Source organism: Penicillium expansum, assembly GCF_000769745.1.
Source record: "Penicillium expansum strain MD-8 chromosome Unknown contig362, whole genome shotgun sequence".
In the NCBI taxonomy this organism is placed as follows: domain Eukaryota; kingdom Fungi; phylum Ascomycota; class Eurotiomycetes; order Eurotiales; family Aspergillaceae; genus Penicillium; species Penicillium expansum.
Window position 1 is genome coordinate 391,149 of NW_015971526.1, and position 15,843 is coordinate 406,991.

Sequence of the window (15,843 nt, forward strand, 5' to 3'; positions counted from 1 at the left end):
CCCAACATATGAACCTGTTACACACCCGTTCTATTTGTCTCATCTAGCTGTCAATGACTCTATCTGATTCCCCTGTCCCCTCAAACTGGGACTTCACTCCAGTGCATGACCTACTGCGGTCGCCTATCGATGGCTGCACTGCGAGACCTAGTCGCCACAATGAATCTACGATCCCCTCGCTCGATGAACAACAAGCCAAGAACGATCCCCATTACACCACTAATGGCAGTCTCGTGGATTTAATTTCTCAGCGGAGTAACCCGAAGCTTGGTGACTTTGGTTGTCTTTGGGAGCTTTTCAACGGGACCCCTGCTCCTGCGAGCGTCACACCAAGTTTAGGGACCACAAAGACCACCAAGTCTGAGCAGAACAAAGCTCAGCCATTCCTTGAAGAACTGATTTCTACCTCAGTGGAAAGACCTGCCAAGAAGGTCTCATTCTCTGGCCTTTTTGGCATCGAATCATCTGTTCCCGTTTCGTCCAACACCTCTCGCATCATCAATGAGCCAAATCATCGGGTTCTCAAGGACACCGGCACTGGCTATACCTCCCATTCTTCTTCATCCCCAAAATGGCAAGCGATAGGTATTCCTACCGATTTTGGGGGTCAACCATTTACTATCTTGAAGCGGACCTCTGTTCAAGGGCCTTCTGGAACGAGTGCCAATGTGAAATTTGGTATTCCACGAACACCCCCGGAGATGATTGCTAGCGCCAGAGTTAGTGATCCAAGTGATACTCCCACGGCAAAACCTAAGACTCGGTCTCGTGGAAAAGATTTCCGAAAGAACACGCGCAACAATCCAATCACTTCTGAAGAAAGCGCTGGAATCGACTCGGACACAAGCGTTGTGTTTGATTATCCTATTTCTGAGAAACATGTGGCCATTAAATTTGTCCCATCTCAAGTCGGTACGCCTGATGGGAAGAGTCGCCGTTATGATACCCCACCGTCATCATTTGAAGATAACGAGTGGATACTGAATGCCGACACCATTCGTGCGCGGTCTACCTTGCATCAATCGGCCGCTGAGCGAAGGGTCAACTTGATGAGCAGACTTCTCGGCCATTTTCCTGATTACGCCAAAGTCGTGTCTCAAGTGGGACTGACTTTAGACCATCGTCCCAGTGAGGGTATTGGCTCGCGTCCTATTCATGTCTTTGTTGACGTGTCAAACGTGTGTTTTGGTCTCTCTACCTAATATCTTCTCAAGCTAATTCATCTCAGATCATGGTCGGATTTCACGATTCGGTGAAAACCTCGCGAAATATTCCTCTCTCAGCCCGGATTCGTCGTGTCCACATGTCCTTCGCCAACCTCGCATTGATCATGGAACGCGGCCGTCAGACCGCCAAGAGAGTCTTGGTCGGCTCGGATCGTCTTCCCTCCGTCGATGAAGCCGAGAGACTCGGCTACGAAGCGAGTATCCTCGAACGTGTACACAAGGTGAAGGCGATCACTCCTCGTCGCAATATCAAGTCGCGGAAGAATCCTGGCTCTAGTTCCCAGGGTGGATCTAGCGGTCCTGAAACGGTCGCCGCCTCTGGAGAGCGATGGGTCGAGCAGGGTGTGGACGAAATTCTACACCTGAAGATCTTGGAGAGCATCTTGGATACGGAACACCCGGCGACGATTGTTTTGGCGACGGGGGATGCGGCAGTGGCCGAGTTCTCCGGCGGTTTCATGAAGATGGTCGAGCGCGGGCTACAGCGCGGTTGGCATGTTGAGCTTGTCAGCTTTTCTCAGGGCACTAGCTACGCATACCGGAAGAAGGAGTTCCGCATTCGGTGGGGAGACCAGTTCAAGCTGGTTGAGCTGGACCGGTACCTGGAGGAACTGTTCGAGTAAATAGCCCGACTCCGCTCTTAATGACGGAGATTCACTTTGCCAATTGATCTGAATGAGACGAAGACATTTTAGTCAATTATCATGACTCAAATCCCGTAAATTTCTGCCTTCAAAGTCGCTTAAAGTAGTTTGTAGTCGAATACATTCGTATACTGAGTCAACACCCCGCCAAATCGCCAAATCGCCAAACGTCATTGGGCGGAAAACACCCGCCCGCACTTGTTGCCTCATGCACGTCTGCTCGTCTACCTAATAGGATTCTCGATTCTGGAACTATATAGTCCCTGTTAATCTGTGCTACTCTCTACGATTGCTTGTCTTTTTCTGTATTGTGAAACTTCAAGCAAAAAAAACGGATCGGCGAAAAAATCCGCAATTGATCTCGAAGAATTTGGATTTGCTCGTGCACAACCAGCAGAACATCCTTTCAAAAGGAAAAGGAAAGAAAAGAAAAAGATCAAAATCTCCATCATATAATCAAAATACATCAAGTCCATCATGTCTCAATTCACAGAGCAAGACTTCTTCGGCGGAGCTATTCGAGGCGTTGTGCCGCAAGGCTGGATCGATTCAAGGTTAGTATAAAACCCTCCTATGCATCAAATTCCCATTTTATCACTTTAATCCATTCCCAATCCCATCCCAGAACACCCCAATCAAGCATAACCCCCAAACTAACACGCAACCCCAGCACCCTCCGCGAGGTCCCCGACCACCAAGAGCTATGGCTCTCACCAACCACGCTTTCCAACCTAATCATCGAAATCAACCAGCGCGTCCCCCAAGCCGAAGCTCTAAACACTTTCGCCGCGCTCAACCACCAACAACCCACCGCCGCCCCAGGCAGCGGTAGCGCAGCGTCCGCAACGGCAGAAACAGTCGACCAAGCTGCTGCCCTGTACCACCTGCACGATCTCTGCGACGAAGGTGACACCATGCAGGTGATCAAGTCGCCCACGCGGGTCGAAGTCAAACTTGCTTCGTCCTCGCCGGCCCCCGCTTCCGCTATCAAGGCGTATCGCGGCGTTGTCTCATTCACGACGCCAGTGCGCGGCGGCGGTGGACGTGTCCCCGCGTCTGCTGATGGGTCGGCTGCTGGTGTTGCGGATGCCGGAGTGCTCGGTGCGCAGACAAATGGGGATTTTAATGGGTTGCCGCAAATTTCCAGGTTGACGTGTCATTTCTTGCTTGTTAGGCTGGAGGCGCAAGAGACGGATTTGTTGGTCTTCTTTAATGTGCCTCATGAGGAGTTTGATAAGAGTGGCGATCCTAGGGGCTTGTCCCTTGAAGAGGTTGTTGCGGAGGAGACTATCGGGGCTTCGATTGGGAGATTGGAGATTTGTGATTGGGGTCTCTTTGTTTAGGTGTCTTTTTTTGGGATGGCAGATGTGCATTGGGATTGGGATTTTATTGGGAGGATATGGCTGTAATAGCCGGGGGCTTAGGATATGGAGCAAGCGCCATTTGCGCTTTGGGATGAGTAGATTGAAATAAAAAAATTGACTTGCTATCTCGGGTGTATCACACAGGTGTTAATCTATCCAAAATCAAACGTTGTATTGTGGTATAATGCTATGTAGTAGGTTTCTATAGATCTAGTCATTATATAGTCAGTGATTCTCACATATCCATCATTGGCATTGCAGTCCATTCTGCTGGTTTGTCCGACTCTTCAGAAACACATCGCTCACACTGACACATAAAACGGAACGATTTCCGAAGATGCTCGCGACGCAAAGTAAGATCAGTATATTGTGTCAGGTCGAAGTACGAGATGCAGCATTCCTCGCCCGGAAAAATGTCACGGGAGGCGGTAAAGACCATATGTCCTTTGTCGTCGGCTTTATGGATGATCTTGTGGTGAATTAGCCTCACTCTCACAAATTTGCACCCCGGAGAAGAATTCAACTTACATTTGGCAAACATGAATGGTTAGCAATTGCCGCAGTGGGATAAACAGCAGCAGCGAATTGCTCCCCTCTATCAATAGGAGGGTTCGGCAGGGGGAAATGGCCTGTTTCTCGTGGGTAAAGACCAAATGAGTTTGCCTCTTCCTGACAAATGAGATGAAGAACACGGTCTGCACTCATCTCATGGGGAAGAGCAGGACTACTCCTCAGATACTTCTTCACAAGAACAGACCAAGATCGGACCCTATCATGGGGCCAAGTATATTCCGAACCACAGAGCGATTCAATGCCACTCCATCCATGCTTCCAATGCCCCGTCGACTCAGCAGCACCAACCTCATGCAATTGACAATGTCGCGCAGCAAGCAACCGAACAATAACCCACAGCATGCCAAAATCATATTCACTCCATTTAGACCGTATAGTCCCCGCATACCGTTTGAGCCAAGCGCATTCAAACCCATGTCGAAGACTATCAGCGTCGCGACATGTGCTGCTGCACCACGTCACATCCGGGATACAAGCATTCGGACATGAAGTCCGGGTGTGGCGAGCTGCCGGCCGATTACAAGCGGTATTGCTGCAGATGAGATCGTCGTTGTGGGCGGGTTCGTCGACGACGGGGATGACTGCGTAGGGGGAATCGACGAGGAGACAGGCGCCTTTGGGGATGGGACCGGAAACGCGGAATTGGCGGCCTTTGATCGCGTCGGTGCTTTCGATTAGCTGCGGGTGGATCCAATCGGGTGTATGTGTGATTCCTTTTACGCGAATCCGGTCTGAGGGTTCTGTGGTGATATATACGAGTTCAGACATGATGGGTTGGTGCTTTGGGTATGTCTAGGCTAGCTGTGTTTTGGGGGGTTTTCATGTCGGTTTCGACGGCAAATTCTTTTGTTGATCCATTATTGCGCAAGTTTGGTTCTTAGCTTGTGGGTCGTTTGATTCGCCTCCCGGGAATGTAAGGGCAGTGAGGCTATCCAAGCGACTGCGAGTGATTGGGGGCCCACACACGAGTATAGATTCGTCGGTTTTATTGGTTGGTCTTGATTTTTAGCGGAGTAGTCTAATTGATCCACTTTAGATGTGCTAGACTGCAGGATTCACTTGGCCGGGGCGGGAATAGTAGTCTGTTATATGAGCTATATATGTAGTTTCATTCTGGGGTTGTCCAGTTCTCCAATGATGCAAATGTCCATTCAGTTGTTTTCTTGTCATCCGAATCAGAGTATCAGAAAAATCGATTGAGGCCTTTCGAGGGCTTCAAGGGGTGGGCATTTGAATCCCTGCAAAGTCCCGGCGGTGTGGCCCTATCTGTATTCCCTCGACTTTGATGGATCATCCCTCTTGTATGTTGTTGGCTTTCAAACTCGTATTCTCCATCTCTTTGGTGCACCATCTCAAATGCGCAAAGATCCTCCAATACACATCCTCGGCCGCATCTTTTCCTATAATAGGATCAAGATGCCCGTACCCCTCGACTAGAAATCTGCGATAATTTCTCTCACCAAATCGACGTCGCAACAACTCATAGTCCTTGAGGGTAGACTCAGGATTAAACACTTGGTTCTCCGTACCCGAAACAAAGAGAATCGGTAGCCCTTGCAGCCGTTGCAAATTCTCAGCGGTCAGAAGAGAACATAAATCATTATCCATGCAGACTCCCTGGGTTCCACTGCGAACCACTTGCTTCATAAGTTTTGTATGAGTCCCCGCGAAAAATTGGTGAATGTTGTCATGAAGACCCATATCAAGGTTCTCATGATTCCATAGTAACCCAAAAGCGAAGGACGTCCGGCGACACGCTGTAGACGTGCAAAGGTCTCGCGTGTGCCCAACAGGGTAAAACCGAAGGAGAGTGTCGAGTAATCGTTGGAAAATAACACTCTTAGTACTGCTGGAAATTGGGAAGTAATTCCCAGCCAAAAATTCGTAAAGCTGGATCAGCAGAGTCGTTCTCCCCTTGAGGGAGTTCCAATACCCAAAGACCTGGTTCATGAAGACTGAGTTGGCAGTGACACCGAGAAGTTGGCTACTCTGGATAGTTCCATCCAGCAATCCCATGCAGAGAGCCACCGAGCCTTGGCAATGGGCTATCACATAGGGTTTCTGTCGCTCCTTGTCGCGAATGTATGCTATTGCAGCAGCAACGTCAAGACGGCAGTCGAAAACAGTGCTTTTTTGGGCAACGGCGGGATTACTACCCCAGCGAGGAGTGAGTGCGTAGCATCGGTGGCCACGCTGCGTGAAATAATCAACCACATTGCAACGCAAGAATGGCAGTGCAAACAAATTGTGCATCGCACCAACCCCGGTGACGCCAGGTAAAAGCAGGACAGGTGGAAGGTCGGAGTTGGGCCCTGGCACGCCGGTCTCTTGTACAGGAAGTGGGTCGTATGTATCAAGGTGTACCTGTACGCCATCGCTTGTGGTGATGCCACACGAGGTGGAAGGAGGTTGTTTTGAATCTGTGGCTTTGGTTGATATTTGAGGGAAGCGCGTATTGACGAACGGGCGAAAAAAGAAGAGACTGATATGGCACATGAAAGAGACCAAAAACCACATCAAAGTCAAGATAAGGCTGATCTGAAAGACCTTTGTCGTCCGAAATGTTCTCATCTGCTTCTTGAAGTCTAGCAATGAGATATGAAGGGCCCCTGCTCCAACATTTGTCCCGTCCAGTCGAGTGATATCGACGTTCACTGTAGTAGTCGCTTTCCAAGTCTTTCTGACGGAGAATGATATGTTCGAGTTGATAAGCTTGTGGCCTTCCAGGCGGTACTCTATGCCCTCTACCGAGAGGAGCTTTAGGTGGTATGAAATGGCTAATGATTCGGCATTCTCTCCTATTGGTGTGAAAAAGTCCACCGTTCCATCGACAATCTTGAGCGTGGCTTTGGATAATGCGTAACAAGAAATTGTCCCGGTGCATGCTCCTTGGTATTGTGAATCTGGGGATGTGAACATTCTTCTGCTAAAGGGCTCTCTCAGTTTCTCACCTCGTCGACAGAGTTCTATTGTAAGAAACATCCGTATCACGCAAGATGAGCCTTTTCCTACCCTCTCAGAAAGTGCAAAACTTCGGATGTCCGACCCCATGCTGATGTGCCCATGCATAGTCTCTGTAAATTGCCATCCTATGGACTGGGATGATTTCTTGGTACTGTTCTGTTGGTATTGGCGATCCCATGTTATACTGGGCTTGCTGTAGGCGTTCAAAGGCTGATTCACAGTCTCAAGATCAATTGACAATTCAGACCTCTCAGTGATTAAATTGACGGATCGCTCGGAGAGAGCAGATATTGTAGCAAGCGGGTTCACCCCTGTGAGTATTAGCACATAGCGAGACCTAAAATATATCCTTTTAACATACCTAGGGCTGTCGGGATGACAGATGCATCACAGCACACGAGACCTTTGTATATTTCACCACCAGAGCCGCTGAAGACCTCTCCTAGGTGATTTGTTACACCCCCGTGCCATGTTCCATCGTTGCTCATGTTGGCTCCTCCAAAGAGATGGACTGTGGCTTCCTCCTGGTGGCGACCTTTGGCTATGTTTAGCGTAGTTTTGTGGTAGCTTTTATTGGTCCTTACCATAAGGATATGAAAACCCCATACTTGCTCCTGTGCGAGCAAAAAGCTTGTTCAACATCTTCTTTATCGATTTGAAATGTTCAGATTTTCCTTCTGCCGGTCCCCGCAGGCACAATTGATCATTTTTCAAGGTCAAGGTTATCTCGTTGCTGTCATGAGACATCACCAGATATGTTGAAGTCCGCTGAATAGCCCCATTGTATGCGTATGGACCGAATAAGAGAGACCTCAGGGAGGCAAGGGTCTTCCTAGCCTCTTGACGAGGGTTCCAAAGACAACACAGTGCCTGGCTCTTCATGGTCTGCAGGGTGAGCATGAGTTGGATTACTGGATTGAACATCTCAGGGATGCAACCATCTTGAATAACATATCCAGACAGTGGATTGTTCAGAGGATCGATGACTCGGTTATCAATAACAGCAGTGACAGTTGTTCCAGGGGGTTTTGAAGCATGCGAAGATCCACGGGCGATCCCGTTTATATTGGTATCTCCATTGTACCCTTGAATCTATAAATCAAATGTTCTCGGATTTATATCATGGGGAAGTACATACCAAATATCAAAAGGTCACCATTCCCGGAGAGATTTCTTCCAACGAGCGGTGACATATGGAGGCCGTGCTGCTTTGACCGAAGCAAGACTTCAGTGGTTCCTAAAGCGCCAGCCCCGAGGAAACAGAATTCCTTCTGTGATTGAAGTAGACAGCGTGAGTTGACATGTCCACTTCTGAAGAATGCGGTCGAAACTTACTGCTTTGACCCAGAAGAGTTGTTCCTTGAAATGATCCCCAAACACCGACCTCCCACTTCCATGCCATGCGAAATGTATAGTGTAGCCTCCTCCATCCGCTTTTTCTACAAATTGAACTTCACATCCACAAAATATCTCAGCTCCCCAATTCCAGGCATCGGCAAGGTATGTTGTCGCCACCGAGTTTTTAGAACCGTCATTGAGACCAGTGCATTCATGGCCCGATCGTTTATTTGCCTGCATAGGGACACCTGCACTGTTGCGGCCATTGTGGAAAAATATGGTCAACGGTACTCGATAAAACTTATCTTTCTGGCCAAGCCATCGCGCCTCTTCTTGGAGATGCTCGAGTTTGTTTGGATTTGAACTATCCGGATATATAAAAGGTTGCAGCATTGTTTCAGCGCGTGTGTAGTCTGCATTGGCTATACGTTATGAAATGCTCTCCACCATACTTATATGTAACTTACATTCGTCGAGTGTAGATGGCTCGTCCCTGATCTCTGACGGCCATGGACTCATCTGTAGTGTCCTTTCGTCCGCTTTTAGAAAAACCCCGGCATTGATCAATGAAGACCCTCCAAGTCCTATGATTCCAATCAAAAAAAGCCGTTGGATTTTCCCATTCATGGATTCTGGGGACATGTTGGGTTTCACATACCATGAGCAGCAAAAGAATGCTGTCCATCGCCCAAAAATACTTGAAAAAGCCGCGTGGGGTCCCCAGACGACAACCACTTTGATATGAAGGAGTTATTTACGGTACTCCCCATGATGCTCATATCCCTCAGGCATTGAGAGAACGTATGTGGAAATGAGCCGGCTATGGAAGTGTTAGCGGTGATATTTTTAATAATTGAAGCCTCCCAATTGGTACATCGTCTTTCCCATCCAAGCTCTAGCACTGCGACGCTCTTCCCTGCTCGAGCCATTCGACTTGCGGCCACTCCGGCTCCGTAGCCAGATCCTATAACCACGACATCATACTCTAGTCTCATTGATCCAAACGGAAGACTCAGGTTCGGATAATCATCCGTCCTGTCTGTGTAGTTTGACATTGTTAATTGCTCCGAGTACTAGATGAATATTTAGAGGGGCATATAGAAAGTAAGATAAAAGATATCTAAGTCTCGTAAGAAATACTTAGCTCGATATCAGCCCATAAGCACTAGTGTCTCTACCTCAGAAGCAAGGGTTGACACGTATTTCTGCGGGATAAAACGGGTTGCAAGTAGAAATTGGTGGGACTTATCTTCTCGGCAATGTATAGTCGCATCCGAATTGGGAATGGATGAACCCTAAGTTGACCAAGTCCTAGTTCGGCATTGGATAACCTTCAGGGCTAATGCCGATCTTGATACGAGGCATACAACAGCAACGCACGGCCTCCACTATTCGCTATTAAACATGCTTATTAAACTTTATTCTTTCAGCTGGCTATGCATATTGAGAGGTGGAGCCGGTCTTTTTTTTTTCTTTCTCTCTTTTTCTTTTCTGACACCGTCAATCGGTTCTTAGTTGCGGCCGAGAGAATCAACGCGATTGGTGTAATCTGGGGGTTGACACCTAAAGCAGTGGTGTTATCGTCAGCATTATTTCCAATTCGAAAAGAGGTAACCCTAATTCTAGATCCGGAAAATCGCTTATTCGAATATGCTGAATATGTTCCAAGGTTGTACATGTGCGCAGGCTAAGTATGGTGAACACTCAGCTCGTGCTCTAGGGCTGAGCGCACAGGCATGCTTAGTTTGCGCTAAAAAATAAGCCTAGAACATGAAATGTCACTTCTTTGGTATTTTCTGGGATATGATTTTCGGCATAGGTAGGACTAGTAAATATGAATGTAGGCTTTCACCTACAAATCAGCAAGGTTATATCTAGAAGAAGTAAAATACTAACAACATCACAGACATAGGCTATATTCAAATATCTTACTTAAGTTACTCCGTACAGTAGTAAAGCTCCCTCTCTTTGACCCTATTTTTCGCCCTGGTGTAATCGTATAAATCAAATGAGAGCAATGCGGCAAAATAGGCGACTAAGTAATATATAGTCAGCGCAATGGACTCTAAAAACTGCCGTGCGACTACCTAGTATAGGTCAATCAGATGTGTGGCCTGAGGCCTTTGCTACCTTCCTACAATGACTTCTCTTACTTTTGTGTTAGTCTTTAATTTTATCATCAATAAAGAGTGCTATGATGCTCTACTCTAGTATAAGAAGACTTATATCAGAAGATCAAGTATATACCAATATTGGATAATAAACTCTAGATTCCTAACCAACTGAGGATAAGGTACAATACAGATAATCAAAGGATAACTGTTATGAAAAGCATTTTTGAGAGATTGATCCCTAGTCATAAATAGCACAAAATATATCATTCACCAATATTATCACTCAATAAAACGTCTTCTGCCGTTTGAACACATCAACCGGGCCTCCGCTGGAAGGGATCGGGGCTGACTTCACAAGGTACTGATACCAAATACCCGGCTGTTAATTTGCATTTGCTATGAAACTGGCTGGGCAGACTGAGAGTCACCGTTGGAGCCGGCATGAGGAGGAGGCTGATTTCTGCTAGAGAAGCTGTTAGCTCAATCGTTTCTCTGCAGTTCGCATATCAATAGCAGCGATATGACATAGATTGGGCACCTAGCTTACTGTGAGAGTTCCTTCACGATAAAGTAGGTGCAGGTGCCCAGCAGAGCGACTTTGAGTAGGCCGCCCATTCCACCGCGAGGACCGTAGGCATACCGAGGGACGAAGCCCCGGGAGAAAGTCCGCTGACAGGAGCGATAACGACGCAGTGCAACAGAGCCCATATTGTGTAAGAATATTGGTGAGAGATGTGATTAAGATGGATAATGCTTGAGACTGAATTGTAGGAAATTGGCGGCTACGGCGTGTTTAGTAGCATCGGGGATAAGATCCAACACCGAACACCGAACTTCCCACCGAGGCCGGGTTCTATTCATCCCTGGATGTTTTATGGTCTGCATCTCATGGTCAGGCCATTAACGCAATTAACGTAATTTCCGGTTAAACCGGATACGCCCATTACAAAATTTTAAATCAGGACGCATTCATATGTACTCCGTACGGAGTATGTATTTCAATCTACACCGAGCCGGAGTAGCGATTAGGAGCTGAAGACTACATATGTATGAAAGTAAGCTTCATTAATTAAACCATTACTTCGTATGAGATTAAAAAGCCCCCCGTGCCCGCTGAATCCTGCGATAACCTAGGTTTTTAGAAGCCTACTAAATCACTACATAACTAATCCGCCGCCTTTTGAATTATATGCCGCTAACGAGAAGTAGAAGCAAAGGCGGACCCGATTCACGACATTCCCAGATATAGGAATCAGCTAGTTGAATTGATTTAATAGCGTTGTGGTTAATATAAATACATCTAAAACTAACTGGCCGATAAGGGGGGCCAGCTCGGTGGTGAATTATTGTTTGTTTGCGTCTATGCCTTACCACTCGATGCTCGACATATCCATCATGTCCGGGAAGAACAATAAGCTGGGAATTTCCAGTCCCAAGGCAGGGTCCTAAACTGTAAGTCGGATGGCAAGTACGTAAAATGAGGAGTAGGAGGAAGACTAGGAAAAAACAAAAAAAAGGGGAATAAACACTTACTAAAGCATCCACATCAAAACCTAGAGAACTCTCTGTCCCCATAGTCAGCGACTCAACCGATTCCTGCGGCGAACTGGCTGCGTGGGAGGCTTGCAGCAAGAGATAGCATTTCTTTAGGCTTTCTTTGACGCTCTCGTAAATGGCGGGTTGGATCGGTTGGCCCGACTCCATTGCACGGATCTGGCTCAAAATGGCGGACAGGAAGTTGTATCGCTTCAGACTCGGATTTCCGAGAGCGATAATCTGCAACAGCTGCTCCTGGATGTGTTCTAGGCTCCGGATCAAGGGTGCTCGGTGGTCCTTGGCCATTTCATCCAGGTAATCGGTGACAAATGGGGGCGAAGATCCCAACGACCGCGTAGAAGCCTCCTCCTCGAGTTGGGTGTCAATTTCCAGCCCCAGGGAGGTAATCACATCGAAACTTAAGGCTCCTTTAAAGGAGCCTCTACCTACAATGGTCAGATGAGAGAGGTCATCCAATGTGTCTGACGGTAGATTGAGATCATCGGCATACGATGCAACCACGATGCAGGACTCCAGACACACCTTCCGGGACAGGTAGAATCGTGGATCTTCACGGGCCTGGATCATGAATGGGCGATGCAGGAACAAGATATATCGACGTAGGTACGTGTCGAGAAACCGAAGATGAAATTTGGTCATGCCCGGGGTGCGGTCCGCATGCCTCGACTGATTCTGACTGGGGTGGAACAAGGCGGCAATATCGTGGCACGCCGAGCGCAATTCATTTCCCAGTCTCAATGCGGTTTCGTATGAGAGTTCCTGCCGGTGCTGGTTGTTCACAAGCTGAACCGCTTCCACTCGCATGGGAAGAGACTTGAGCAGCAGAACCTGAATGGACGAGTCGGTAAGATACTGATTCGACTGTGGGGTGGGAAGTGTCTCAGTCTCTGGGTTGAACTGCTCGTCGTCTAGATTCGACGGCGCCGTGCAGTCAATGTCCTGTGGTGAGAACGGTAAGGGCATGGCGGCATCCAGCGACGACAGTAACGTCAGTTCCAGGACCGTTGCCCAGAGTCGGCATCGCATTTCGGACTGGTACACGGACAGCGCGGGAAAGAGGCCGGGAGTGCGATGCAGTCCCATCGCCATGGCCATACGCAGCACGGACCCCGCGGAGACCCAGCTCGTGCCTGGAAGGTTGTTCGTCTGGCGGGCCAGCAATAAGAGACAGCCGACTTGCAGACCATCCAGATTGATGGTAGACTTTTCCGATGGTCCGACTAGCCACCATTGTGCGGCATAGATCCATGTATGTGCGAGACGGCGGAGATGCACTCTATTGCTTTGATCTGAATCTGAGTGGAATGTGGTACCCAGGGCGAGGATCAAGACCAGCTTCATCAGGAAATGGGTCGAAGTCGACTGCGGCTGGGCCCACAACTGACGATACTCTTCCCAGAAGGATGGGATATGAATAACCCGGTAAATGAGCTCGAAGGTGCGGAGATAAGCATCGACCAGAACATCGCACACTGCTTGGGTCGGGAGCGTGCTCAGCAAGTCTGGAACCGGATGGTTGAGTCGAACCGACTCTTGGGCCTTCATGGCCTGTCGGAGATGCCGACAGTCCTTGAAGATGCTGGCGAACTCCGATCTAGCATCTACATCCCGCAGCGAGGGTTCTACTTCTTTGGCATCGAATTTGCCAAGGACTTGAAACTGGGGATTGAATATTAGTCAGGGACAAGGCTTTTGTAGGTTGGGGGAAGTAAGTCTGATACGCCATACCTTCTCGGCGGTATGCAGCCAGTGACTGGGGCCAAACAGCTTCGTCTTGTCGGGGGCTACACGAAGACGAGGCGGGGTGGCCGGAATGGCCCATCCATTGACCAAAAGACTAGGACGAGCTGCATCAGACAGCTGTTCTTCAGCCCTGAGGACCCGGTCTTGAAGGTGTCGCAGAGCCTGAGTCTGAGAGACGGTGGGATTAGGATCGGTCGTGGTTTGAGAGGGCGGAGGGCCGGGAAGCTGTTCTTCCAAACGCCGAAGACGGCGTTGTAGATCCTGGATGATCTTGTTCTGATCTTTATCTTGGTCCTGAAGCTGCGATTGCGACGTGGATGCAGGTGGATGGCTCTGTGTCTGCGGGTCAACGGCTTGGGAAGGAGGCGTTTGTCCCTCCAGCACGGAAGGAGCCGTGAACTGGGAGAATCCACCACCAGACGGGCTACTAGCAGCAACTACGGGGCGGTAGCAGCACTGCAGCGAAGTTCTCGCACGCTCACATGGGCCACAAGGGAATTCCCGGTCACAACGGACTTTGCGACGACGACACGGATCACATGACTTGGGTGGCCGGCGGCGTTTTCGCGGTGGAGACATGGTCAGTGAGAGATGATCCTAATCCTACACCATCACTACTACTAGGTATAGGCGATTGAGAAAGTAGAGGGGCAAGGATGCCAAAACACCGTCAGGCTCGGGCCGAACTTTATCATCACATTCCAATTTTAACTCCGGAAAGCCTAAACTCCGGTGAAATGGCCGAGAATCATCGGCGTAGGTCACCCGAATAGGCTCTCTATAAAAGGAGTCGTGGAATTCCATTACTGCAGATGTAGCTCATATGAGCAGTCGCGTTCTTATTTATCTCGCCCCCATTACCCACCAATATGTCGGATGATCGTCTGGAGAAGGGGCCCGAGGAGCCTGTAGCAGAGGCCCCCAAAGCCGCATCCCCAAGTGTTCCCGAAGGCGGCCTCCAAGCATGGATGACAGTCGCAGGTGCATCGGTTGCTCTGTTTGTCTCATTTGGCTGGGTCAACTGCATTGGACTCTTCCAGGCTGAGTACGAAACGAACCAGTTGAAGGACTACTCGAGCTCGGATGTATCTTGGATCACGTCCATGGAATGTATGTACTGAATAACACGTTTTCACTCTCCTCTCGACGAGCTGACAACCCTAGTTTTCTTCATGCTTTTCACTTCCCCCGTGGCGGGCAAGCTGTTCGATAGCTATGGTCCGCGCGTGCCTATTGCGATCGGATCGGTCTTGCATGTCTTTGGGCTGATGATGGCCAGTCTCTCCTCTAAGTATTATCAGCTCATGCTAAGCCAGTCTGTGGTGTCTGGAATTGGTTCTTCGTTGATCTTCACCCCGGCGATGACAGCAGTAAGTTTCAAAACAATCCCCGCTGAAAATGAAAAGCCCCCTCATCAGAAAACTGCAGCCCCAGACTTGGTTCCGGCAGAAGCGGGGGGTTGTTGGGGGTTTAACAGTGGCAGGATCGTCGTTGGGCGGCGTCATTTTTCCGTTGATGGTCCAGCATCTACTACCGCAGGTGGGCTTTGGCTGGACGATGCGGATCTGCGCCTTCATGATCCTGGGCCTGCTAATCATCGCTAATGTCGCTATTTCATCCAATTTGTCACATGCACCACGTCCGTTTTCTGTAGTGCACTATCTCGGACCGTTGCGGGAGGTTAACTTTGGCATCCTGTGTACGGCCAGTTTTTTGATGTACTGTGAGTACAGCACATCCATACCGAGGGAATAAACGTTGCATAACTAACGAGTCGTTTCTTTCAGGGGGACTATTCGTTCCCTTTGATTATATCGTTGTCGAAGCCACCCACTACGGCATGTCGTCGCAGATGGCGTTGTCGTTAGTTCCGATTCTCAATGGCGCCAGTTTCTTCGGTCGTACCGTGCCCAACTATATCGCCGACAAGGTTGGTCGCTTCAATGTGATGCTCATCATGACCACGTTATCGGCTATACTAGTATTGGCATTGTGGCTTCCTGCCCGAGGCAATGGCGCGCTCATTTCCTTTGCGGCCTTGTTTGGCATCACCTCAGGTGCGATTATTGGCCTGGGACCTGTCCTAATTGTCTCCATCTCGCCAATGAACGAGTTGGGTTATCGGATGGGTACTGTCTTGGCCTTTGCTGCGGTGGGAACCTTGACCAGTCCACCTATTGGGGGCGCGATTGCCGCCGCCAATGGGGGCATCTACACCTATACGTGTGTCTTCTCAGGCGTGAGCCTTTTTCTGGGTACCATCGGGCTTGCTGCTCTGCGCGTGCGTCTTTCTGGATGGGGGCTTACTACGAAGATTTAA

General features: G+C 49.0%; 7 protein-coding genes across 7 annotated transcripts; 3 read left to right on the forward strand and 4 right to left on the reverse strand.

Annotated features, from left to right (window-relative positions):
• Positions 1 to 53: 53 nt before the first annotated feature.
• Positions 54 to 1,849, forward strand: PEX2_104540 (NYN domain-containing protein; the record flags this gene model as incomplete). The annotated part of the gene is made up of 2 exons (XM_016747723.1): positions 54 to 1,178; positions 1,229 to 1,849. 2 exons carry the CDS (start codon positions 54 to 56, stop codon positions 1,847 to 1,849), a joined length of 1,746 nt encoding a protein of 581 aa, XP_016593210.1.
• Positions 1,850 to 2,347: 498 nt separating this feature from the next.
• mog1 (Ran GTPase-binding protein MOG1) lies at positions 2,348 to 3,213 on the forward strand (the record flags this gene model as incomplete). Its single annotated transcript, XM_016747724.1, has 2 exons — positions 2,348 to 2,424; positions 2,541 to 3,213. 2 exons carry the CDS (start codon positions 2,348 to 2,350, stop codon positions 3,211 to 3,213), a joined length of 750 nt encoding a protein of 249 aa, XP_016593211.1.
• Positions 3,214 to 3,469: 256 nt separating this feature from the next.
• On the reverse strand, positions 3,470 to 4,575 carry PEX2_104560 (SET domain-containing protein; the record flags this gene model as incomplete). The annotated part of the gene is made up of 2 exons (XM_016747725.1): positions 3,470 to 3,703; positions 3,763 to 4,575. 2 exons carry the CDS (start codon positions 4,573 to 4,575, stop codon positions 3,470 to 3,472), a joined length of 1,047 nt encoding a protein of 348 aa, XP_016593212.1.
• Positions 4,576 to 5,097: 522 nt separating this feature from the next.
• On the reverse strand, positions 5,098 to 8,628 carry PEX2_104570 (Glucose-methanol-choline oxidoreductase, C-terminal; the record flags this gene model as incomplete). The annotated part of the gene is made up of 6 exons (XM_016747726.1): positions 5,098 to 7,082; positions 7,133 to 7,306; positions 7,356 to 7,856; positions 7,910 to 8,042; positions 8,107 to 8,531; positions 8,577 to 8,628. 6 exons carry the CDS (start codon positions 8,626 to 8,628, stop codon positions 5,098 to 5,100), a joined length of 3,270 nt encoding a protein of 1,089 aa, XP_016593213.1.
• Positions 8,629 to 10,619: 1,991 nt separating this feature from the next.
• Positions 10,620 to 10,931, reverse strand: PEX2_104580 (uncharacterized protein; the record flags this gene model as incomplete). The annotated part of the gene is made up of 2 exons (XM_016747727.1): positions 10,620 to 10,686; positions 10,771 to 10,931. 2 exons carry the CDS (start codon positions 10,929 to 10,931, stop codon positions 10,620 to 10,622), a joined length of 228 nt encoding a protein of 75 aa, XP_016593214.1.
• A 659-nt stretch (positions 10,932 to 11,590) lies between these two features.
• On the reverse strand, positions 11,591 to 14,102 carry PEX2_104590 (uncharacterized protein; the record flags this gene model as incomplete). Its single annotated transcript, XM_016747728.1, has 4 exons — positions 11,591 to 11,668; positions 11,757 to 13,439; positions 13,509 to 13,960; positions 14,006 to 14,102. The coding sequence occupies 4 exons, from the start codon at positions 14,100 to 14,102 to the stop codon at positions 11,591 to 11,593; spliced, it is 2,310 nt and encodes a 769-aa protein (XP_016593215.1).
• A 290-nt stretch (positions 14,103 to 14,392) lies between these two features.
• Positions 14,393 to 15,843, forward strand: PEX2_104600 (Major facilitator superfamily domain, general substrate transporter; the record flags this gene model as incomplete). The annotated part of the gene is made up of 4 exons (XM_016747729.1): positions 14,393 to 14,633; positions 14,688 to 14,893; positions 14,973 to 15,246; positions 15,311 to 15,843. 4 exons carry the CDS (start codon positions 14,393 to 14,395, stop codon positions 15,841 to 15,843), a joined length of 1,254 nt encoding a protein of 417 aa, XP_016593216.1.